Here is a 22,988-nt window from a genome sequence, read left to right on the forward strand (position 1 = left end):
GGGGGGAGGGGGCGGAGGATTCAGGAGGGAGGAGAAGGTGGCAAAGAGCTTCCTAGGGTTAGAGGCAGATGCTTGGAATTTAGCGTGGTAGAAAGTGGCTTTAGCAGCAGAGACAGAGGAGGAAAATGTAGAGAGGAGGGAGTGAAAGGACACCAGGTGTGCCCTACCTTCTTTGACGTCAGATCTACTTTTTCATTTGCCAGTCTGAGATCTACCAGTCTCTAAATCTAAACCAACCAACAACATCTATGAAACGCTGCACACCACTGAGTATTGACCTGCTGCTATGAATCCTATTTGATACCCAAATATAATGTGGACCAATAACACAGTTTCCACACAAGTGCAATCAATTTCATTTCCTGCCTTTGTGTGACTTTTGGCATTGGGTTGAGGCAAGTAGTTTTTTATAGTTAGAGCTGCAGCGTGTTGCCAGTCTCATGCAGGACACAAGGTGGTCATCATTCATAGTAGATCTGTACTTGGACTGTATTATCTTCATGTGAGAAAATGCAGACTCACAGAGGTAGGTTGACCCAAAAAAGGGCTGATCAGTTGAGAGCACATCTTATGTTGGGATACTTCTCCTCTGCAGTAGCTCCCAGAACTCTTCCTTCATCTCAGTGGTTGCCCTGGATTTCAGCTGAATGTCATTTTGAAGGGTGACATTTTCAGTTTCTCATATAGTTGTGTCCAACTGAAAAAGTGATCCCATTTTGGAGGCAATGACTTCCACGTTTATGTCTGTGCCAAACGGAAAGCACATATAAGTGGCAACGGGCTCAAGTGATGCAGTCAGTGAAATTACTGTCGTACTCAGATGAGGTGCTCTGGACTTGCTCCACGTAGCGTCCACTGTCAGGCTGTGCTGTATCTTTGCCCTGGCGTTCAGGTTCTGAATGCAGGTCTTTACGTTGCAGCTTGTAGTTGGCATTTAAAAGTGTTCACAGAGCTGATCATGTCGATGACATGTTTACCTTTCCATTGCAGCTCTACATTTTAATTCATTAAACATATAAGTTATGTCAGTGAGAAAAGCTCAATCCAGGAGCCACTGTGTGTCCTCGAGCTGTGCATATTCTGCATGTTTGGGGACCTTGAGAAACTCCATGATTTCAGGCAACAACTCACTGAATCAACCTAAAAATGTACCTCGGCTCAGCCACCGCACATCCGTGTGCAGCAGCAGGTCTGTGTGCTCCTCTTCAGTCTCTTCTAAGTGAGCGTGAAATAGCCTCTGCTGTAGGCTTCTTGCTCGAATAGAACACACAATCTTCATGGTAACATCCATCACCTCTTTCATGTTTAACATCTTCCCGCACAAAGCTTACTGATGAATTATGCAGTGATAACTAAGGAAAGAATCATCTTGTTTGCACAATGCAACAAACCCACTGATGCGGCCTACTATAGCAGGTGGCCCATTGGTAGTAATGGAAACAAGCTTACAAAAGGGCAGTTGGAATTTGATAGACATCTTTCAAGCTTTTATGGAGTTTGCTAACTCCCTTGTATGTCCTTTCAGTGGCAAAATGGCGAGTAGTTCCTCGTTTGTACTCATGTTGTCAAATAAACTCAGCAAAAAAAGAAACTTCCCTTTTTCAGGACCCTGTCTTTCACAGATCATTTGTAAAAATCCTGTGGAATAAATTGTAATGTCCATACTGTGAGACGCCTAAGACAGCGCTACAGGGAGACAGGATGGACAGCTGATCGTCCTCACAGTGGCAGACCATGTGTAACAACACTTGCACAGGATCGGTACATCCGAACATCACACCTGCGGGACAGGTACAGGATGGCAACAACAACTGCCCAAGTTACACCAGGAATGCATAATCCCTCCAGTGCTCAGACTGTCCACAATAGGCTGAGAGAGGCTGGACTGAGGGCTTGTAGGCCTGTTGTAAGGCAGGTCCTCACCAGATATCACCGGCAACAACGTCGCCTATGGGCACAAACACTCCGTCACTGGACCAGACAGGAATGGCAAAAAGCACTCTTCACTGACGAGTTGCGGTTTTGTCTCACCAGGGGTGATGGTCAGATTCTCGTTTACCGTTGAAGGAATGAGCGTTACACCGAGGCCTGTACTCTGGAGCGGGATCGATTTGGAGATGGAGGGTCCGTCATGGTCTGGGGCGGTGTGTCACAGCATCATCGGACTGAGCTTGTTGTCAATGCAGGCAATCTCAACGCTGTGCGTTACAGGGAAGGCATCCTCCTCCCTCATGTGGTACCCTTCCTGCAGGCTCATCCTGACATGACCCTCCAGCATGACAATGCCACCAGCCATCCTGCTCGTTCTGTGTGTGATTTCCTGCAAGACAGAAATGTCAGTGTTCTGCCATGGCCAGCGAAGAGCCCGATCTCTCTCCCATTGAGCACGTTTGGGATCTTTTGGATTGGAGGGTGAGGGCTAAGGCCATTCCCCCCAGAAATGTCTGGGAACTTGCAGGTGCCTTGGTGGACGAGTGGGGTAACATCTCACAGCAAGAACTGGCAAGTCTGGTACAGTCCATGAGGAGGAGATGCACTGCAGTACTTAATGCAGCTGGTGGCCACACCAGATACTGACTGTTACTTTTGACCCTCCCTTTGTTCAGGGATACATTATTCCATTTTTGTTAGTCACATGTCTGTGGAACTTGTTCAGTTTGTCTCAGTTGTTGAATCTTATGTTCATACAAATATTTACGAACGTTAAGTTTGCTGAAAATAAACGCAGTTGACAGTGAGAGGTTTCTTTTTTTGTTCTGTTCTATTCTGATGAAATGCATAACTGCCACATCTACCATTATCTGTGGACTGGTCAAACTGGAGGGAATAACACTCAGTTGTCAGTATCCTTCTTTAGTTGATCCTCAAGGTTCTCTGCTATTCCCTCACATCTTCTTGTCTGAATGTAATTGATGGCAGCCATAATTTCAGCCTTATTTTTAAAATCCCCAAACAGTGAGTCTGCAGTCTCAATAAATGCTTCCTTGATCATCTCCCCATCTTTCAACAACTGTTTATACTTAGCAATAACACTGGTCTGAGGGCACTACTCGCACGACAAGAGGCTATGGTTGCCGCCTCCCTTTGGTCACAGGCCTTGTGAAAGTTGACTGCTGCGCTGCCAGTTGGTCACAGGCCTTGTGAAAGTTGACTGCTGCGCTGCCCTTTGGTCACAGGCCTTGTGAAAGTTGACTGCTGCGCTGCCCTTTGGTCACAGGCCTTGTGAAAGTTGACTGCTGCGCTGCCCTTTGGTCACAGGCCTTGTGAAAGTTGACTGCTGCGCTGCCCTTTGGTCACAGGCCTTGTGAAAGTTGACTGCTGCGCTGCCCTTTGGTCACAGGCCTTGTGAAAGTTGACTGCTGCGCTGCCAGTTGGTCACAGGCCTTGTGAAAGTTGACTGCTGCGCTGCCAGTTGGTCACAGGCCTTGTGAAAGTTGACTGCTGCGCTGCCAGTTGGTCACAGGCCTTGTGAAAGTTGACTGCTGCGCTGCCAGTTGGTCACAGGCCTTGTGAAAGTTGACTGCTGCGCTGCCAGTTGGTCACAGGCCTTGTGAAAGTTGACTGCTGCGCTGCCAGTTGGTTGTTTTGTTCTTGTTCCTTTCTTCTTTGTAAGTCAGTCTTTGCTGGAAAATCTCTTTCCTGGGTTTTGCGTGGTTTAAAACGTTGTTCTATGTTACCTTTCTTTGGGATAGCGATGCTATTATGGTAGATGAAGCACACACTTTTTGTGTCTCTGTCTCTGTCCCTCACCCCCTGTCTCTGTCCCTCACCCCCTGTCTCTGTCCCTCACCCCCTGTCTCTGTCCCTCACCCCCTGTCTCTGTCCCTCACCCCCTGTCTCTGTCCCTCACCCCCCTGTCTCTGTCCCTCATCCCCCTGTCTCTGTCCCTCATCCCCCTGTCTCTGTCCCTCACCCCCTGTCTCTGTCCCTCACCCCCTGTCTCTGTCCCTCACCCCCTGTCTCTGTCCCTCACCCCCCCCCCCTGTCTCTGTCCCTCACCCCCCCTGTCTCTGTCCCTCACCCCCCCTGTCTCTGTCCCTCACCCCCCCTGTCTCTGTCCCTCACCCCCTGTCTCTGTCCCCCCCCCGCTGTCTCTGTGTCCCATCCCTCCTGTCTCTGTCCCCCTGTCTCTGTCCCTCACCCCCCCTGTCTCTGTCCCTCACCCCCTGTCTCTGTTCCCCTCCCCTGTCTCTGTCCCTCATCCCCCTGTCTCTATCCCCCTGTCTCTGTCCCCCTGTCTCTGTGTCCCATCCCTCCTGTCTCTGTGTCCCATCCCTCCTGTCTCTGTGTCCCATCCCTCCTGTCTCTGTGTCCCATCCCTCCTGTCTCTGTGTCCCATCCCTCCTGTCTCTGTGTCCCATCCCTCCTGTCTCTGTGTCCCATCCCTCCTGTCTCTGTGTCCCATCCCTCCTGTCTCTGTGTCCCGTCTTGCTCTCTCTTTGTCCCATCCCCCCGTCTCGCTCTCTCTTTGTCCCATCCCCCGTCTCGCTCTCTCTTTGTCCCATCCCCCGTCTCGCTCTCTCTTTGTCCCATCCCCCCGTCTCGCTCTCTCTTTGTCCCATCCCCCGTCTCGCTCTCTCTTTGTCCCATCCCCCCGTCTCGCTCTCTCTGTGTCCCATCCCCCGTCTCGCTCTCTCTGTGTCCCATCCCCACCGTCTCTCTCTCTGTGTCCCATCCCCACCGTCTCTCTCTCTGTGTCCCATCCCCATCGTCTCTCTCTCTGTGTCCCATCACCACCGTCTCTCTCTCTGTGTCCCATCCCCACCGTCTCTTTATCTCTGTCCCATCCCCACCGTCTCTCTCTCTCTGTCCCATCCCCACCGTCTCTCTCTCTGTGTCCCATCCCCACCGTCTCTCTCTCTGTGTCCCATCCCCACCGTCTCTCTCTCTGTGTCCCATCCCCACCGTCTCTCTCTCTGTGTCCCATCACCACCGTCTCTCTCTCTGTGTCCCATCCCCACCGTCTCTTTATCTCTGTCCCATCCCCACCGTCTCTCTCTCTCTGTCCCATCCCCACCGTCTCTCTCTCTGTGTCCCATCACCACCGTCTCTCTCTCTGTGTCCCATCCCCACCGTCTCTTTATCTCTGTCCCATCCCCACCGTCTCTCTCTCTCTGTCCCATCCCCACCGTCTCTCTCTCTCTGTCCCATCCCCACCGTCTCTCTCTCTCTGTCCCATCCCCACCGTCTCTCTCTCTCTGTCCCTCATCCCCGTCTCTATCCCCCTGTCTCTGTCCCCCTGTCTCTGTGTCCCATCCCACCGTCTCTCTCTCTGTGTGTCCCATCCCCCCGTCTCTCTCTCTCTGTGTCCCATCCCCCCGTCTCTCTCTCTCTGTGTCCCATCCCCCCGTCTCTCTCTCTCTGTGTCCCATCCCCCCGTCTCTCTCTCTCTCTGTGTCCCATCCCCCCGTCTCTCTCTCTCTCTCTCTCTCTCTCTGTGTCCCATCCCCCTCTCTCTCTCTCTCTCTCTCTCTCTGTGTCCCATCCCCCCTCTCTCTCTCTCTCTCTGTGTTCAATCCCCCCCGTCTCTCTCTCTCTGTGTCCCATCCCCCTGTCTCTCTCTGTGTCCCATCCCCCTGTCTCTCTCTCTCTGTGTCCCATCCCCCCGTCTCTCTCTGTGTCCCATCCCCCGTCTCTCTCTCTGTGTCTCATCCCCCTGTCTCTCTCTCTCTTTGTCCCATCCCCCGTCTCTCTCTCTTTGTCCCATCCCCCTTCTCTCTCTCTTTGTCCCATCCCCCGTCTCTCTCTCTGTGTCCCATCCCCCTGTCTCTCTCTCTCTCTGTGTCCCATCCCCCCGTCTCTCTCTCTCTGTGTCTCATCCCCCCCGTCTCTCTGTACCTCATTCCCTTGTCTCTCTCTGTCTCTCAGCCTCGTCAGGTGCTTGGCCTGTTGAAGAAGTATGTCCGTGCAGAACAGAAGGACAGACAACACACCCTGAAACACTACGAGCACGTCCGCATGGTGGACCCCAAAAAGGCTGCTCAGATCCGACCCCAGGTACCCCAACCACTATAATACACTACACTACGCACAAACCCCTAAGCTCACCGTTCAACCACCCTACACTACCCACAAGCCCCTACATCCACTCTGTGTCCTGTGTAACTCCTTTGACCTCTGAACTTTGCCCTTCTGGCCTCTAGGTGATGACCCACCTGCGTGTGATTGACGAGAGGATGAACCAATCCCTGGGGCTGCTCTACAAGGTGCCCAGCGTGACCAATGAAATCCAAGACCAAGTTTGTGAGTGTCGCCCTACACCTTCCCATATACTGCCGTGTCATGATATTATTCAGTCTATACACTGTGTCGTGCTGGGCTGTGTTATTACTGAGATATTGTACAGATTATGCTTTTTCCTTTCTGCCTCTCTCTCTCTGTCTGTGTGTAGCTGTTCTGATGCAGAGGGTTCAGTCAGAGCTGTCTCAGCAAGTCTCATCTCTGCAGAGCGATGGGAGGGTGAGTTTCACACATACACAGGCACGCACACTCTTGCTCATAAAAATAGTACAATCTCTCCTATCTCACAAACCCACACACAGATAGAAAGTCAGTAATGTGTATCCTGTGTTTGTAGAGTGATGGCAGGGTGAGCTATGGAAACGATGCCCTGATGCCCGACCAGGCTTACAGCTCTGCCCCTCTGGACCCTGGCATGGGCCTGGATCGACTGGGCTTCATCCACCCAGAGAGCTTCAATCAGCCCAACACTGACAACCACGGTAACACACACACACACAACACACACTCTCACAACCAGCCTTAACACACAGCCTAACGAAACCACAGCAATACACATGCATTATCCATGAAATCGGTCTAAAGCTTTTAGTCCGTGAGTGTTTCCTCTGTTAAAACAGTTGATCCTGTTGATGCTCGTCCAGTCCCAGATAGAGGTCTGCCCACTCGGCCTGGTAAGTGTGTATATGATTGTGCTTCTACTGTATTGGCATGTTTGGGTTATGCTAGTGTAGGTCTCTTTGATGATGTTTTGGATGCTGTCCCTCACTGTGCCCAGTGTCTGCTCTGAAGCCTGAGGAGGTTCCTGAGGTGCGGGTAGAGAAGGAGGAGCGACAAAGCGCCAGCTATGAAGTGCATCATCAAAAACTGGTACGGCAACACCCAGTAAATTACCTACAGTGTACACTGGTACATATTCATATATATATGTATCACAAACTGGTACAGGAACACCCAGTAAATTACCTACAGTATACACTGGTACATATTCATATATATATGTATCACAAACTGGTACAGGAACACCCAGTAAATTACCTACAGTATACACTGGTACATATTCATATATATATGTATCACAAACTGGTACAGGAACACCCAGTAAATTACCTACAGTATACACTGGTACATATTCATATATATATGTATCACAAACTGGTACAGGAACACCCAGTAAATTACCTACAGTATACACTGGTACATATTCATATATATATGTATCACAAACTGGTACAGGAACACCCAGTAAATTACCTACAGTATACACTGGTACATATTCATATATATATGTATCACAAACTGGTACAGGAACACCCAGTAAATTACCTACAGTATACACTGGTACATATTCATATATATATGTATCACAAACTGGTACAGGAACACCCAGTAAATTACCTACAGTATACACTGGTACAGGAACACCCAGTAAATTACCTACAGTATACACTGGTACATGAGTATCACAAACTGGCTCAGTAGCCCAAGTTCACATGTTTATGATGGGAACATTTGCATTTGAGACTGTTAAATAATGTTGCCTTCACAATATACAGTATATAACTGCAGAAACACTGAACACCTCCAGGTTGATTGATATGTGTTGTATTGATTATTACCAGGTGTTCTTTGCTGAGGATGTGGGCTCCAACAAGGGTGCCATCATCGGCCTGATGGTGGGCGGGGTTGTCATAGCGACAGTCATCATCATCTCTCTGATTATGCTGAGGAAGAAGCAGTATACCTCCATCCACCACGGAATCATTGAGGTGAGTGTTTTCTGTGCCTGCGTGTTGGTGTTGTGTGTGTGTGTGTGTGTGTGTGTGTGTGTGTGTGTGTGTGTGTGTGTGTGTGTGTGTGTGTGTGTGTAACCTGGTGTTGGTGTTCTGTACCTGTGTGTGTGTTGGTGTTCTGTACCTGTGTGTTAACCTGGTGTGTGTGTTGGTGTTCTGTACCTGTGTGTTAACCTGGTGTGTGTGTTGGTGTTCTGTACCTGTGTGTGTGTTGGTGTTCTGTACCTGTGTGTTAACCTGGTGTGTGTGTTGGTGTTCTGTACCTGTGTGTGTGTTGGTGTTCTGTACCTGTGTGTGTGTTGGTGTTCTGTACCTGTGTGTTAACCTGGTGTGTGTGTTGGTGTTCTGTACCTGTGTGTTAACCTGGTGTGTGTGTTGGTGTTCTGTACCTGTGTGTGTGTTGGTGTTCTGTACCTGTGTGTGTGTTGGTGTTCTGTACCTGTGTGTTAACCTGGTGTGTGTGTTGGTGTTCTGTACCTGTGTGTGTGTTGGTGTTCTGTACCTGTGTGTGTGTTGGTGTTCTGTACCTGTGTGTTAACCTGGTGTGTGTGTTGGTGTTCTGTACCTGTGTGTTAACCTGGTGTGTGTGTTGGTGTTCTGTACCTGTGTGTGTGTTGGTGTTCTGTACCTGTGTGTGTGTTGGTGTTCTGTACCTGTGTGTGTGTTGGTGTTCTGTACCTGTGTGTGTGTTGGTGTTCTGTACCTGTGTGTGTGTTGGTGTTCTGTACCTGTGTGTGTGTTGGTGTTCTGTACCTGTGTGTTAACCTGGTGTGTGTGTGTTGGTGTTCTGTACCTGTGTGTTAACCTGGTGTGTGTGTGTGTTGGTGTTCTGTACCTGTGTGTTAACGTGGTGTGTGTGTGTTGGTGTTCTGTACCTGTGTGTTAACCTGGTGTGTGTGTGTTGGTGTTCTGTACCTGTGTGTTAACCTGGTGTGTGTGTTGGTGTTCTGTACCTGTGTGTTAACCTGGTGTGTGTGTGTTGGTGTTCTGTACCTGTGTGTTAACCTGGTGTGTGTGTGTTGGTGTTCTGTACCTGTGTGTTAACCTGGTGTGTGTGTGTTGGTGTTCTGTACCTGTGTGTTAACCTGGTGTGTGTGTTGCAGGTGGATGCTGCAGTGACCCCAGAGGAGCGTCACCTGTCCAAGATGCAGCAGAATGGCTATGAGAACCCCACCTACAAGTTCTTCGAACAGATGCAGAACTAAGGAGCTACCCGTTGACCCCTCCCAGACCCTGAACTTCCTTTAACCCCTCACACCTAGGGCCCGTTCCATTTTGGTCCATAAACCCCTCACACCTAGGGCCTGTTCCATTTTGGTCCATAAACCCCTCACACCTAGGGCCCGTTCCATTTTGGTCCATAAACCCCTCACACCTAGGGCCTGTTCCATTTTGGTCCATAAACCCCTCACACCTAGGGCCTGTTCCATTTTGGTCCATAAACCCCTCACACCTAGGGCCCGTTCCATTTTGGTCCATAAACCCCTCACACCTAGGGCCCGTTCCATTTTGGTCCATAAACCCCTCACACCTAGGGCCCGTTCCATTTTGGTCCATAAACCCCTCACACCTAGGGCCCGTTCCATTTTGGTCCATAAACCCCTCACACCTAGGGCCCGTTCCATTTTGGTCCATAAACCCCTCAAAGCTAGGGCCCGTTCCATTTTGGTCCATAAACCCCTCACACCTAGGGCCCGTTCCATTTTGGTCCATAAACCCCTCACACCTAGGGCCCGTTCCATTTTGGTCCATAAACCCCTCACACCTAGGGCCTGTTCCATTTTGGTCCATAAACCCCTCACACCTAGGGCCCGTACCATTTTGGTCCATAAACCCCTCACACCTAGGGCCTGTTCCATTTTGGTCCATAAACCCCTCAAAGCTAGGTTCCGTTCCATTTTGGTCCATAAACCCCTCACATCTAGGGCCCGTACCATTTTGGTCCATAAACCCTTCTTACTCTATTGCTGTCAATGGATCTGAAAGGACTGAGTAGGTAAAACCAGTATGACTGAAGTGCCAGAAAAATCTAGAATGAATTGGGTTTGAAATAGTTGTAGTCATATTACTTCCAGCTATCCAGGGGTGGTGCCAAGGAGCTGGGGGCTGAAATACAACCTAGCCACACTCACCCTTCATCCTTTCCTCGTAAAGTGCAGAACATCAACATTCATAGCTGCTATCGGTCAGACAAGGATATCCTCATTCACCTGCATATTTTTCTATAATATCCTGTAGTGTTTGTATAGAACAGAGAAGCTCATTGATTGATTCATCTGTCCGTCTATCTGTGGGTGAGCCCTCCCCCTCAGGATAGCACTCGCAGGTCTAAGAAGGTGAAACAGAGGCCCCAAATATCCCTGCAATCTTCCTGCCTCTTCCTCACTCACTCTGACGCACTCTCCCCTCCCCTTCCATCTCTCCCAAGCACTCTTCTCCCCTCCCTCTCTCTCAGATGACAGCTGTGCTGTGTTTAGTGATGACATAACAGCTCTTAACACTAGCGAAGGGAGGAGGGGCTCAGTCTGCCCTGAGCTCCTCTCTGTGAGGTTTTTACCACAAGGGAGGAGGGGCTCAGTCTGCCCTGAGCTCCACTCTGTGGGATTATACCACAAGGGAGGAGGGGCTCAGTCTGCCCTGAGCTCCTCTCTGTGAGGTTTTTACCACAAGGGAGGAGGGGCTCAGTCTGGCCTGAGCTCCTCTCTGTGGGATTATACCACAAGGGAAGAGGGGCTCAGTCTGCCCTGAGCTCCTCTCTGTGGGATTATACCACAAGGGAGGAGGGGCTCAGTCTGCCCTGAGCTCCTCTCTGTGGGATTATACCACAAGGGAGGAGGGGCTCAGTCTGCCCTGAGCTCCTCTCTGTGGGATTATACCACAAGGGAGGGGGGGCTCAGTCTGCCCTGAGCTCCTCTCTGTGGGATTATACCACAAGGGAAGAGGGGCTCAGTCTGGCCTGAGCTCCTCTCTGTGGGATTATACCACAAGGGAAGAGGGGCTCAGTCTGCCCTGAGCTCCTCTCTGTGGGATTATACCACAAGGGAGAAGGGGCTCAGTCTGCCCTGAGCTCCTCTCTGTGGGATTATACCACAAGGGAGGAGGGGCTCAGTCTGCCCTGAGCTCCTCTCTGTGGGATTATACCACAAGGGAGGGGGGGCTCAGTCTGCCCTGAGCTCCTCTCTGTGGGATTATACCACAAGGGAGGAGGGGCTCAGTCTGCCCTGAGCTCCTCTCTGTGGGATTATACCACAAGCGTTTCAGGTTTTTTTTCCAGAAAAATGTATAAAAAACAAAAATATATAACTAATACATCAGAAATATGTAAAAGGCAAAGAAATATTGAATGTTTTTATTTTGTGCGTAATGTATTGAAATAAGGCAGAAAAAACTAGCTGTAACTATATGTAGTGCATGGTGATATTGATGCCAGATATACGTAGAGAAGCTGGCTCCTGTCGCAGGACTGGGCCTCTCATATAGACTTTTAGCAGGATTGTACATTTTCTGTGTCTTCTTTGTGATCTTGTGATATGAAGAAGAGAGTAGAAAAAAAACTATTTAGAATCTGGTCCGCTTTGTTGTCACTGTGACAATCTTTAAACAGAACCTGTGCTCTCCTTTGTTTCCAGCCCCTTCCTCGCTCTGTTACCTACATGAACCCAATTATCTCTATCTACATGTAGCTAATATAATGACGTGTAATAGTATCTGAAAGGAAGTCGATCTGTTTCATTTAGTCTGGGTGTTACTGGTGTTACTGCTCTGTTTGTTGGTTTATGTCTCTTAAATATTCCACGACGAGGAATTGTTTCAGCTCCATTCATCATTCCAGAAATCTCAGCATTCCACCCTCTTTCCTCATTCCTATATAGTCTGTGAAAATCATTCATGGAAACGGATATCATTATTATGTTTTCTTTCTCAGGCTTTCAGGCTCTCTTTCGATCTCTCCTTTCCTCTTGTCTATCCCATAGACCTCAACCCCCACTACCAGCCCTGCTCCTCTATCCATGCTGTCGGCTTGGTGTGTGAACTATGTTGAATTGAGAGAGAGGGGGGGGATTGGGCGTGTCAGATTTGTACATTCTAATCATCAAACACTTATTCCCTCCACAATGTCTCACACAGAACATACACTATTTTTCCATGACATAGACTGACCAGGTGAAAGCTATGATCCCTTATTGATGTACATGTATCAAACAACCAAGGAAAGATAAGAACTGTTCTTGTTCTGTGGTGGATATCCCCCTCTTGCTTGTTTTGTCAAATCTCTCATGTCTCAGACATCCTGGCTTTAAAAGCAGAGGCTAAAGAAATACTGATCTCAGACTAGTTATATTGATCTCGGGACAAAGTGCGTGAGGCAAAATACAGGGACACTGTTCAGAAAGGAGCAACTCTGCACAGGACTTTCAGATATACATGTGTAATGTGGAACAGGTGTCATTCTGTCAGGTAGTTTTGTGTTACATTTCCATCTGCAACATTCTGAATGTTTCGCCGAGCTGAAAGCACCCCAGATCTGGGATCAGTATTGAGGCCGTAGTAGACGAGACATTCCCCATACCCAAAATGGAGCCTCCAATAGACATGAATGTGACATTCATATTGTGCAATTATGCCACAGATCTACATACTACTACACTCCCTCCCTACACACAAACTGAAGCTCTTAAATCAGGTAAATGTTTTGGTGTTATCAAGCATACTTGTACAGGGTATCTCCAGGGGTTAGTGGTTTCATTTGTTCATTCTGTGACTTTTTCTGTGTACCTATACAAATCATTTGCTTAGACTGAGAAAACACTTTCTACACTTCCCATCAATAAAATGTTGAATGTACATACAAATATCTGGTGTTGAATCTGTGTGTGGTCATGACAGAGCTTGAATCCTGGTCATATAGGAAAAACATTAGAACCCACCTGAGTGGTGTGCAGTTCTGCATAACCATTACACTGGAGCAGTTCTGCCTATAGGCAGACTGCGTGTACTGGAGCAGTTCTGCCTATAGGCAGACTGCGTGTACTGGAGCAGTTCTGCCTATAGGCAGACTGCGTGTACTGGAGCAGTTCTGCCTATAGGCAGACTGCGTGTACTGGAGCAGTTCTGCCTATAGGCAGACTGCGTGTACTGGAGCAGTTCTGCCTATAGGCAGACTGCGTGTACTGGAGCAGTTCTGCCTATAGGCAGACTTCGTGTACTGGAGCAGTTCTGCCTATAGGCAGACTTCGTGTAGGATCCCCCCACCAACAGTTTTTTTTTTAGGAACTACATCGGGGTCTCGCTTGAATGAGCATAGTAGAATACACCGACATGCAATTTTGTGGCTCTGCATTGGAGCTGTTGGATCAAGGACAGACTCAGTCCTTAGGAAAACATCTGCCACTTTATTTCCCCTGGTGGACGATAAAGGTCCAACTCATTAGGAGGAAAAAAGCTTCAAATAAAATACAAAACTGGTCCTTTTATAAATGGAAAATATGAAAATACACTGCCCTTGTGGCTATCAAAAACATGGAGTACCGGTATATACAATGGAAACTATACTAAGCTACAGATAAAGGAACAAAAAATGCAAAGCTCATTTGATTTTCCAGCATACGCAAACACACTCCACCTCTCAGACTCTCATATACACACACACTCCCTCCAACAAGCATCTCTTCCCTGGTTAAAATAAGAAAACAACCTCTCCAATCAAACCAAAAGGAAAAGGACGAAGTTGCCCATAGACATGGATCTAAAGTCTGTTCATCATTTCCTCCTATTAATATAACGCTTAGGGCTGGTCACAGTAATCTGATCCTAGATTTGTGCCAGTGGGCAACTTCTACCTGGGGCAGTCATGGAGCCCCATGCCCCTCCCCCTCAGCTGTCCTGTGCTGAGGTGGCCAGTGTCACCGTGGTGATGGGCTGGCCAATCCCGTGCAGCTGAATGCGGGCCAGCTTCTTCTGCTCACACTCAGTCACCAGGTTGTTGAGCTCAGCAGCGCTGTAGCCAATCAAAGTCCTCAGGTCGCACACAAACTTGTAGACGAAGCGCTTGCCCTGCACCTTGCTGATCATGTCCCCGTCGTAGTAATACCTGAGAAAATTGTCCGAAATTAAAACGACATGACTAGAAAGTTCAAGGTAAGGGAACAAGTCACGATTGCCTGAAATTGTGCGAGGAAAAGGGAGAGAAACTGGCAGATTGACATACCTGAGCGCTCGGCTGAGTTTCTCATAGTTCATGGTGGGCTTGTTCTTGCGTTGGCCCCATTTCTGTGCCACCAGTTCAGGCTGGTTGAGTTTGAACTCTCCCTCCTCTCCCACCCAGGAGATACAGTCTCTAGCATCCTTATCCGTCAACAGCTCCAACAGGAACTGCCACAGCTGGATCTGACCGTTGTTACCTAAAGGGACAGGTGATGAGGACAGGTGTACGTGTGTTCACATCAGATACGAGCATATGCACATTTAAGGCATCCATAAAAAAAAGCATACCAAGACTACTGCTCAAGGTACACATACAGTTGAAGTCGGAAGTTTACATACACTTAGGTTGGAGTCATTAAAACTCGTTTTTCAACCACTCCACAAATTTGTTGTTAACAAACTATGGTTTTGGCAAGTCGGTTAGGACAATTGGCAACATCTACCTTGTGCATGACACGTAATTTTTCCAACAATTGTTTACAGACAGATTATTTCACTTATAATTGTATCACAATTCAGAAGGTCAGAAGTTAACATGCAGTAAGTTGACTGTGCCTTTAAACAGCTTGGAAAATTCCAGAAAATTATTGGCTTAATTTACATAATTTGAGTCAATTGGAGGTGTACCTGTGGATGTATTTCAAGGCCTACCTTCAAGATCAGTGCCTGTTTGCTTGACATCGTGGGAAAATCAAAAGAAATCAGCCAAAACCTCAGAAGAAAATTATAATGTAGAGCTCCACAAGTCTAGTTCATCCTTGGGAGACATTTCCAAACACCTGAAGGTACCACATTCATCTGTACAAACACCATGGGACCACGCAGCCGTCATATCGCTCAGGATGGAGGTGCATTCTGTCTCCTAGATATGAACATACTTTGGTGCGAAAAGTGCAAATCAATCCCAGAACAACAGCAAAGGACCTTGTGAAGATGCTGGAGGAAACGGGTAGAAAAGTACCGATATCCACAGTAAAATGAGTCCTATATTGACATAACCTGAAATGCCACTCAACAAGGAAGAAGCCACTGCTCCAAACCTCCATAAAAAAGCTAGACTACGGTTTGCAACTGCACATGGGGACAAAGAACATACCTTTTGGAGAAATGCCCTCTGGTCTGATGAAAGAAAAATAGAACTGTTTGGCCATCATTATGTTTGGAGGAAAAAGGGGGAGTCTTGCAAGCCAACGAACACTATCCGAACCGTGAAGCACAGGGGTGATAGCATCTTGTTGTGGGGGTGCTTTGCTGCAGGAGGGACTGGTGCACTTCACAAAATAGATAGCATCATGAGGGAGGAAAATTGTGTGTATATTGAAGCAACATCTCAAGACATCAGTCAGGAAGTTAAAGCTTGGTCGCAAATGGGTCTTCCAAATGGACAATGACCCCAAGCATACTTCTAAAGTTGTGGCAAAATGGCTTAAGGACAACAAAGTCAAGGTATTGGAGTGGCCATCATAAAGCCCTGACCTCAATCCCATAGCAAATTTGTGGGCAGAACTGAAAAAGCCTGTGCGAGCAAGGAAGCCTACAAACCTGACTCAGTTACACCAGCTCTGTCAGGAGGAATGGGCCAAAATTCACCCAACTTATTTTTGGAAGCTTGTGGAAAGCTACCCGAAAACATTTGACCCAAGTTAAACAATTTAAAGGCAATGCTACCAAATACTAATTGAGTGTATGTAAACTTCTGATCCACTGGGAATGTGATGAAAGAAATAAAAGCTGAAATAAATCCTTCTCTGTCCTATTATTCTGACATTTCACATTCTTAAAATAAAGTGGAGATCCTAACTGACCTAAGACAAGGAATTTTAATAGGATAAATGTCAGGAACGGTGCAAAACTGAGTTTACATGTATTTGGCTAAGGTGTATGTAAACTTCCGACTTCAACTGTACATACACAACACCCAAGACACACAAATGCCTACCTGTACGGTTTCCAGGTGAGCTGCGCTCCTCTCCTCCTGAGATGCGGGGTGTTCTGGGGCCGCGGTTCTGCTTCAGTACCTTGATAGTGGTGGGTGTGGTCTGCACGGCAGCTGGGATGATCTGGACTTCTGGGGGCGGAGGTTCAAACAGCCAGAAATATACAGGATGAAGTTACCACCTGATCTATGGTCAGTTTGGTGTTCCTACCCATGATGGCACAAGTAAGGATTTGGGTGAGAGTAAGCTGATCCTAGATCTGTGCCTATAGGCAACAACACCCACATAGAGGAGAACAATATAGTGTGGTTGATGAATGCAGGGTGACAATGAGTGAGAGAGACAGGAAATAAACTTACGTTGGTCAATGGTGACTGTGGCCTCCTGGTCCTGACTGGCTAACACATCTGTAAAGAACATGGACAGATACAGTATGTGAGCTAAAACCAACTTCAGTAAACATGCTTGTCCAGGCTCAGAACAACTCCTATCCCCTTCAAATCAAATCACATTTTATTGGTCACATACACATGGTTAGCAGATGTTAATGCGAGTGTAGTGAAAAGCTTGTGCTTCTAGTTCCGACAGTGCAGTAAAATCTAACAAGTAATCTAACAATTCCACAACAACTACCTAATACACACAAGTGTAAAGGAATGACTAAGAATATGTACATATAAATATATGGATGAGAGATGGACGTTCAGCATAGTCAAGATGCAGTAGATGGTATAGAGTACACTATATACATATGAGATGAGTAATGTAGGATATGTAAACATTATATAAAGTGACATTGTTTAAAGTGACAGGTGATACATTTATTACATCCAGTTTTTTATTATTAAAGTGGCTAGAGATTTGAGTCAGTATGTTGGCAGCAGCCACTCAATGTTAGTGATAGCTGTTTAACAGTCTGATAGCCTTGAGATAGAAAAATAGCTTCAGTCTCTCGGCCCCTGCTTTGGTGCACCTGCTTTGAGGGAGGAGCAGTTGCCGTACCAGGCAGTGATACAGCCCGACAGGATGCTCTCGTTTGTGCATCTGTAAAAGATTGTGAGTGTTTTCGGTGACAAGCCAAATTCTTCAGCCAACTGAGTCTCAAGAGGCACTGTTGCGCCTTCTTCACCACGCTGTCTGTGTGGGTGGACCATTTTAGTTTGTCCGTGATGTATACGCTGAGGAACTTAAAACTTCCCACCTTCCCCAAAAACTGTCCCGTCGATGTGGATAGGGGGATGCTCCCTCTGCTGTTTCCTGAAGTCCACTATCATCTCCTTTGTTTTGTTGACGTTGAGTGTGAATGTTATTTTCCTGACACCACACTGAGGGCCCTCACCTCCTTCCTGTAGGCCGTCTCGTCGTTGTTGGAAATCATGCCTAACACTGTAGTGTTGTCTGCAAACTTGATGATTGAGTTGGAGGCATGCGAGGCCACGCAGTCGTGCCCTAAGTCATCTGGGGCAAGACATCGGTGTCCGCGACGATGTCCGTGATTGACTGTAGACCCTGCCATACATACTTTGTCTCTATACTGACGCTTAGCTTGTTTGATTGCCTTGCGGAGGGAATAGCTACACTGTTTGTATTTGGTCATGTTTCCGGTCACCTTGCCCTGAATAAAAGCAGTGGTTCGCGCTTTCAGTTTTGCGCGAATGCTGCCATCAATCCACGGTTTCTGGTTGGGGAAGGTTTTAATAGTCACCATGGGTACAACATCACCAATGTACTTGCTAATAAACTCGCTCACCGAATCAGCGTATACATCAATGTTGTTGTCTGATGCGATCCAGAACATATCCCAGTCCACGTGATCGAAGCAATCTTGAAGGGTGGAATCAGATTGGTCGGACCAGCGTTGAACAGACCTGAGCACGTTTCCTGTTTTAGTTTGTGTCTATAGACTGGGAGCAGCAAGATGGAGTCGTGGTCAGATTTGCCGAAAGGAGGGTAAGGGAGGGCTTTGTATGCGTCGCGGAAGTTAGAGTAACAATGATCCAGAATGCTGCCAGCCCGGGTTGCGCATTCGATATGCTGATAAAATTTAGGGAGCCTTGTTTTCAGATTAGCTTTGTTAAAATCCCCAGCTACAATAAATGCAGCCTCATGATATGTGGTTTCCAGTTTACATAGAGTCCAATGAAGTTCTTTCAGGGCCGTCGAGGTGTCTGTTTGGGGGTGATAAGAAAATTCCCTTTGTAGATAATGCGGTCGGCATTTGATTGTAAGGGATTCTAGGTCAGGTGAACAGAACGGCTTGAGTTCCTGTATGTCGTTATGATCACACCACGACTCGTTAATCATTGTCGGCGCCATGTTGGATACTTCCTAGCCTCTAATTTTCAGGCATACTGTATGTAACCAATATAATAAGAATAACAATTTGTTTTGGGGGGGGCTTACATTTGTCCTGTTACACACAAGCGTGTAATGTAAATATTTTTATTTGCACATCCCAACTCCCTGAGACACCCGCAGAGAGTGGGGTCATTGTACAGCGACCCTGGAGAAATTAGGGTTAGGTGCCTTGGTTAATGGCACAGCGACCTTTTCGGCTCCGGTTTCGGAACAGCAACCTTTCGGTGACTGGCCCAACCCTCTAACCTCGAGGCTAACTGCTGCAAGGTTTGTATTATGACTCTACTTAGTCCTGAAATGGTGCTAGCCCTTATCCCTTACACAGTGACTCAACATACAGAAGCTACAATACAAACTCACACTTGCGGAGCAGCTCTAAGTGGCTCCAAAGGATCTCTCCACTGGGGACCCTCTGCAGGAACTCTTCCTGGGTGAAGGAGCAGAGGTCATGACCCGGGATGTGAATCCCTCCCACCTCCATCTCGTCAATGCTGAACTCCTTCATCACCCACACGGCCCAGTGGATCACCTGGTCCGCCGTCCACTGTTCTGGGTCTGAGAGGAGACAGACACATTACAAGACTGACAATGCTGACTACAGCTTTTCTTGTCTGTTATAAATGGCATGGCAATAGCAGCAAACTGGTCTCACTTTGTACAACAGTGTGTACCTGCCTGATTAATTGTGGTTTTGTGTTTCAGTGCAAGTGTGTGTTGGTGTCCTCCTCACCGTAGGGTATCCCCAGGCGGACCTGTTCCTTGCGGTAGCCCTCCAGGGCGGCGGCCCAGCGTGTCACCTGCTCCGAGGTGTCATCTGACAGGGAGGAGTGCTCCACAGCAATCAGCTGGCCCTCCTCCATCAGGGTGCCCTCCTCCCCTGCCGCGTCCGGGTCGATCACCACCTCCACAGTCTCCACCGGCTTCACGATCTCCAGGATGTTCAGCTTCTCCTCGCCTGGATGGAGGGATTTGATGGGAGGTTAGAGTGTGATTAGAATCAACAGCCTCATTTGTATGGTTCCACATTTGTGTGCATCTATATATTGGGTGCCTGGGTTTTGATTTTGGTGCCGAGACTGTCGTTTGTGTACCTGGCTTTGTGATGATCTGTAGACTGAGTTGCACTGTGCCGTCTGTCTTCACTCCTTGATCAAAGAGGCTGTGGTCTGGATGCAGCTGGAGAGACAGAAAGAAAGAGAAAGGAGAGGGCAACAGGGGAGGACAGGCGAGGGACAGAGCGGAGGACGGGTGAGGGAGAGGGCGGAGGACAGGCGAGAGAGAGAGAGGGAGGAGGTATTTTAACCCCATAAATACAGGCCTCCATCAGTATCAGGTCTGATCAGGTATTTGAACTCCATAAATACTGGCCTCCATCAGCTTCAGGTCTGATCAGGTATTTGAACCCCATAAATGCAGGCCTCCATCAGTACCTGGATGTCCTGTAGACAGATTTCATATCCATCCAATGACATCTGGATACGGGGCTCCAGGAGCTTCTTCAGGTTACCGATTGGCTCATTGATGTCGATGTCCTGTTGGATCAGATCGGCTGATGTAATGGTCTGCTCCTCAACCCTGAAAATGGCACGACCACACAAACAAAAACACACAAATAGTCATGTTAAATCATCAGAAGTAGGGAGGGAGCTGGGTTTGAATTGATGTGCTTATGGGTGCCTGGTCATATTGTAAAATATATATCACTCACCCCTCCTCCAGGCACTCCTGTTTCTCCTGTCCGTCGATCTCAATCTCTATCATCTCCTCTGTCTCACTTTTAGACATTGCTGTACCCCAAGAATCAACCTATTCTGAGGAAAAGACAGACAGGGGGGTATCAATCAACATTAAGGTGACATCAAATGTTTTCAGATGTGATGGAACAAACACATCGCTACAAACGGTTCAAATTGGCACCATCATTGAGACTTTAGTAAATGATCATGAACACATTCTTTGAACAGTGGCATTATATCAAGTAAAAAGTTGTTTAAAATAAAATCTAAAAGGTTAATATTTTGCTAGTGGGTCTTGATGTGAATGAAGTTGGGTCATAGTCTCAAAAAATAGTCATTTTATAGTCATAGTCATTTTTCACTACATTTCCTCTTGCAACACTGAGATTAGGATCTGTATTTATCTATTTCAGAATTATTCTATTTTTGGTCAGATATTATGCATTTTACAAAAAAATAAAATTGAAAATGATCATTACCGTAAAAAATGTCTAAGTCCAAAAAAGTTAACAAAAACAAATCAATATTCAAATATTTTTCAACATTGCTCACCTAATGAGGCCTGAGTAAAGCATAATACTGGACATTTTAGCACTTTCGGTAATGAGAAGGCCAAGTGGGATGAGAATAAGAACCTTATTCTGAAGACAAGTGTATATATATAGATATATATATAGATATATATATATATACATTTAAAACTTGTGCTCATATAAGGACTACTCCTCTAGATGATGCATCATGGGTGAATAAAGCTTTACTTTAAAAAGTGTTATGTAATGTCCACAAATACTGTTTGCATGTAATAAATATTATAGTTTCATGTAAACTTCAAATAGTGTAACATTTTTATGATTTATGGACAAACTACTGCAATATATTTGGGGGTTTATTCAAATAAATTCGTTTTTCTCTAAAGAATTTAATCCAGACGCATTTCAGCAATGAGAATTTGGGGTGGAAATTGACAAATTTTAGGTAAAATGTAACATCAATTTAATATAAGACACTTTCCAAAATCTAAACATCTGGTCCTCAAAATGAAACTTTATTTTTTTTGTAACTCAATTTGCTGACATTTTAAAACTGGATTAATGAGAATCACCCAGTTGAGGGAGCCTCGGTTTCTCATTGGGCGGCAGAGAGTTATGTGCGAGCTAAAGTACTAACGCGAGGGCGAGGCCTCTCCAAAGCATAGGCCTTACTGTAGGCCATTAGTTGATAAATCATTACATAAACTTTATAAATTTGAACTCCTCTGAAAGCTAACACTTCTAAGATATATCGGTAATAATGTTAATTACACGTGTAGCACAGCTGTACAATACTGTAGCAATACAATGCTAGCTATCCAGCATATTTTTCAGCGGTGATATGTGAGGGGCGAGACACGCGCAAAACGGGGGTCGGTCTCATGAAATACACAATTTATACTGACTGTAAGAAACACAGTTCAATGAATAACTGATTTAAATGTCGATTTAAATATACTCTGAAACTTAGAATCTGGAAAACTTTAAAACGGAAATGGAAGAAACGGAAACAAAACAGCAGAGGGGCAATCGCAAAGGAGCCGGAAATCCTGGCTAAGTTTAGTGTTGTCTACAGACTTCCGAGAGCGGTCAGGGGGAAATGCCGGAGTAATTTGCTCGATTAAAATGAAAAACAACGTCATATTTATAACATTGGGAAAACGTATTTACATATGGCTAAAAGTATAACGTATCACAAGGGCGAACAACTGGAATAGAACGAACAAGCTGTCGTTTGCGTTAGCAATATTAGCTAGCAGCTACCACTGCTTAGTTAGCTAACGTGTCGAAAGTTGGATTTTGTATGGACACTTTTGAAGGCAAATCGTAGACAAGTCATTTGGAAAGCGATTTTGTAGTTGGGAAGTAATCTGAAAACCACTCCATCCAGTACATTATTTAGACTTGATGTTAGTGTTTTTAGGCTAATGCATGTGGTATAGCGGATCAACACGCTAGCTTTGTAGGTAGCGTTCAGCTAGCTAACAGTTTGATACAAAAAGCGGGAAGACCGATTACCTAGTGAAAGAATATACAATTCCGTTTAGATTGACAATGTAATGGATTTCATATATACACCCAAAATAGTTTATGGTCGTACACATACCTCTTAAAATGTACACTCCCAAGATTGTGGACTTGATATATGAGTCAATGTAGAATAGCAAGCTAGCCTTTCCACTCAAATCGATTTCATGCAAGTTTTTGGACAACAAGACAGGGGGCGGGGACTAGCTTGCTTTTTTAGACATATACGAGTTAACTCTTGTATCAAAGAAATCATCATGATATTTGTGTGTGTTATGTGATGTTTGATAGCACGCATAATTATTTACTATAATTATCAGCTTCTATCCCCAAGCCATACGACTGCTGAACAATTATTCAAATAGCCACCTGGACTAGTTACATTGACACCCCCTTTGGTTTTACACTGCTGCTACTCTGTTTATGATCTATGCATAGTCACTTTACCCCTACCTACATGTACACATTACCTCGACTAACCTGTACCCCCCCACACACATTGAATCGGTACTGGTACCCCCTGTATATATCCTCGTTATTTTATTTTTTATTTTAGGTTATTTAGTCAATATTTTCTTAACTATTTCTTGAACTGCATTGTTGGTTAAGGGTTCGTAAGTAAGCATTTCACGTTAAGGTCTACACCAGTTGTATTCGGTG

The 22,988-nt window shown here is 46.5% G+C and overlaps 3 protein-coding genes across 9 annotated transcripts in view; 2 read left to right on the plus strand and 1 right to left on the minus strand.

Annotated features, from left to right (window-relative positions):
* The window catches only part of LOC124044150 (amyloid-beta A4 protein-like), a 56,721-nt gene extending 43,835 nt beyond the window's left edge, over nt 1-12,886 (plus strand). For 2 of the 4 annotated variants that reach the window (XM_046363640.1, XM_046363639.1), the window contains 8 exons: nt 5,869-5,997; nt 6,144-6,243; nt 6,392-6,459; nt 6,578-6,722; nt 6,861-6,914; nt 7,019-7,110; nt 7,863-8,009; nt 9,137-12,886. In XM_046363640.1, the coding sequence (XP_046219596.1) occupies nt 5,869-5,997; nt 6,144-6,243; nt 6,392-6,459; nt 6,578-6,722; nt 6,861-6,914; nt 7,019-7,110; nt 7,863-8,009; nt 9,137-9,238 (837 nt within the window). In that variant the 3' untranslated portion in view covers nt 9,239-12,886. The remainder of the gene's footprint in view (nt 1-5,868; nt 5,998-6,143; nt 6,244-6,391; nt 6,460-6,577; nt 6,723-6,860; nt 6,915-7,018; nt 7,111-7,862; nt 8,010-9,136) is intronic. The other 2 variants (XR_006840439.1, XR_006840438.1) reach the window with 2 other exon arrangements.
* Nucleotides 1-22,988, plus strand: part of LOC124044151 (cystathionine beta-synthase-like) — an 882,911-nt gene that overhangs the window by 793,864 nt on the left and 66,059 nt on the right. The gene's annotated exons all lie outside the window — the stretch shown is intronic.
* LOC124044154 (GA-binding protein alpha chain-like) lies at nt 13,407-22,541 on the minus strand. Of its 4 annotated transcripts, none has more exons than XM_046363649.1 (10): nt 22,408-22,541; nt 20,241-20,343; nt 19,963-20,107; nt 19,624-19,708; nt 19,263-19,487; nt 18,893-19,087; nt 16,534-16,581; nt 16,177-16,302; nt 14,242-14,434; nt 13,407-14,124 (listed from the first exon to the last, which is right to left on the minus strand). In XM_046363649.1, the coding sequence occupies exons 2-10, from the start codon at nt 20,315-20,317 to the stop codon at nt 13,908-13,910; spliced, it is 1,311 nt and encodes a 436-aa protein (XP_046219605.1). In that variant the 5' UTR covers nt 20,318-20,343; nt 22,408-22,541; the 3' UTR covers nt 13,407-13,907. The 4 variants fall into 4 exon arrangements, with proteins under 4 accessions (XP_046219605.1, XP_046219602.1, XP_046219604.1 ...); XM_046363646.1 differs by having other exon boundaries at nt 16,177-16,305; XM_046363648.1 differs by having other exon boundaries at nt 16,177-16,305; nt 20,241-20,338; nt 22,408-22,509.

Source organism: Oncorhynchus gorbuscha, linkage group LG09 (assembly GCF_021184085.1).
Source record: "Oncorhynchus gorbuscha isolate QuinsamMale2020 ecotype Even-year linkage group LG09, OgorEven_v1.0, whole genome shotgun sequence".
Lineage (NCBI taxonomy): Eukaryota > Metazoa > Chordata > Actinopteri > Salmoniformes > Salmonidae > Oncorhynchus > Oncorhynchus gorbuscha.

Bases quoted from the DNA above. Each gene is read 5' to 3' on its own strand.
- LOC124044154 (XM_046363646.1), bottom strand. From the start codon at position 20,317: ATGTCTAAAAGTGAGACAGAGGAGATGATAGAGATTGAGATCGACGGA. The intron at 20,108-20,240 runs GTGAGTGATATA...TGCCATTTTCAG, and splicing joins CAGGAGTGCCTGGAGGAGGG to GGTTGAGGAGCAGACCATTA. The intron at 16,306-16,533 runs GTAAGTTTATTT...CTCCGCCCCCAG, and splicing joins CACAGTCACCATTGACCAAC to AAGTCCAGATCATCCCAGCT.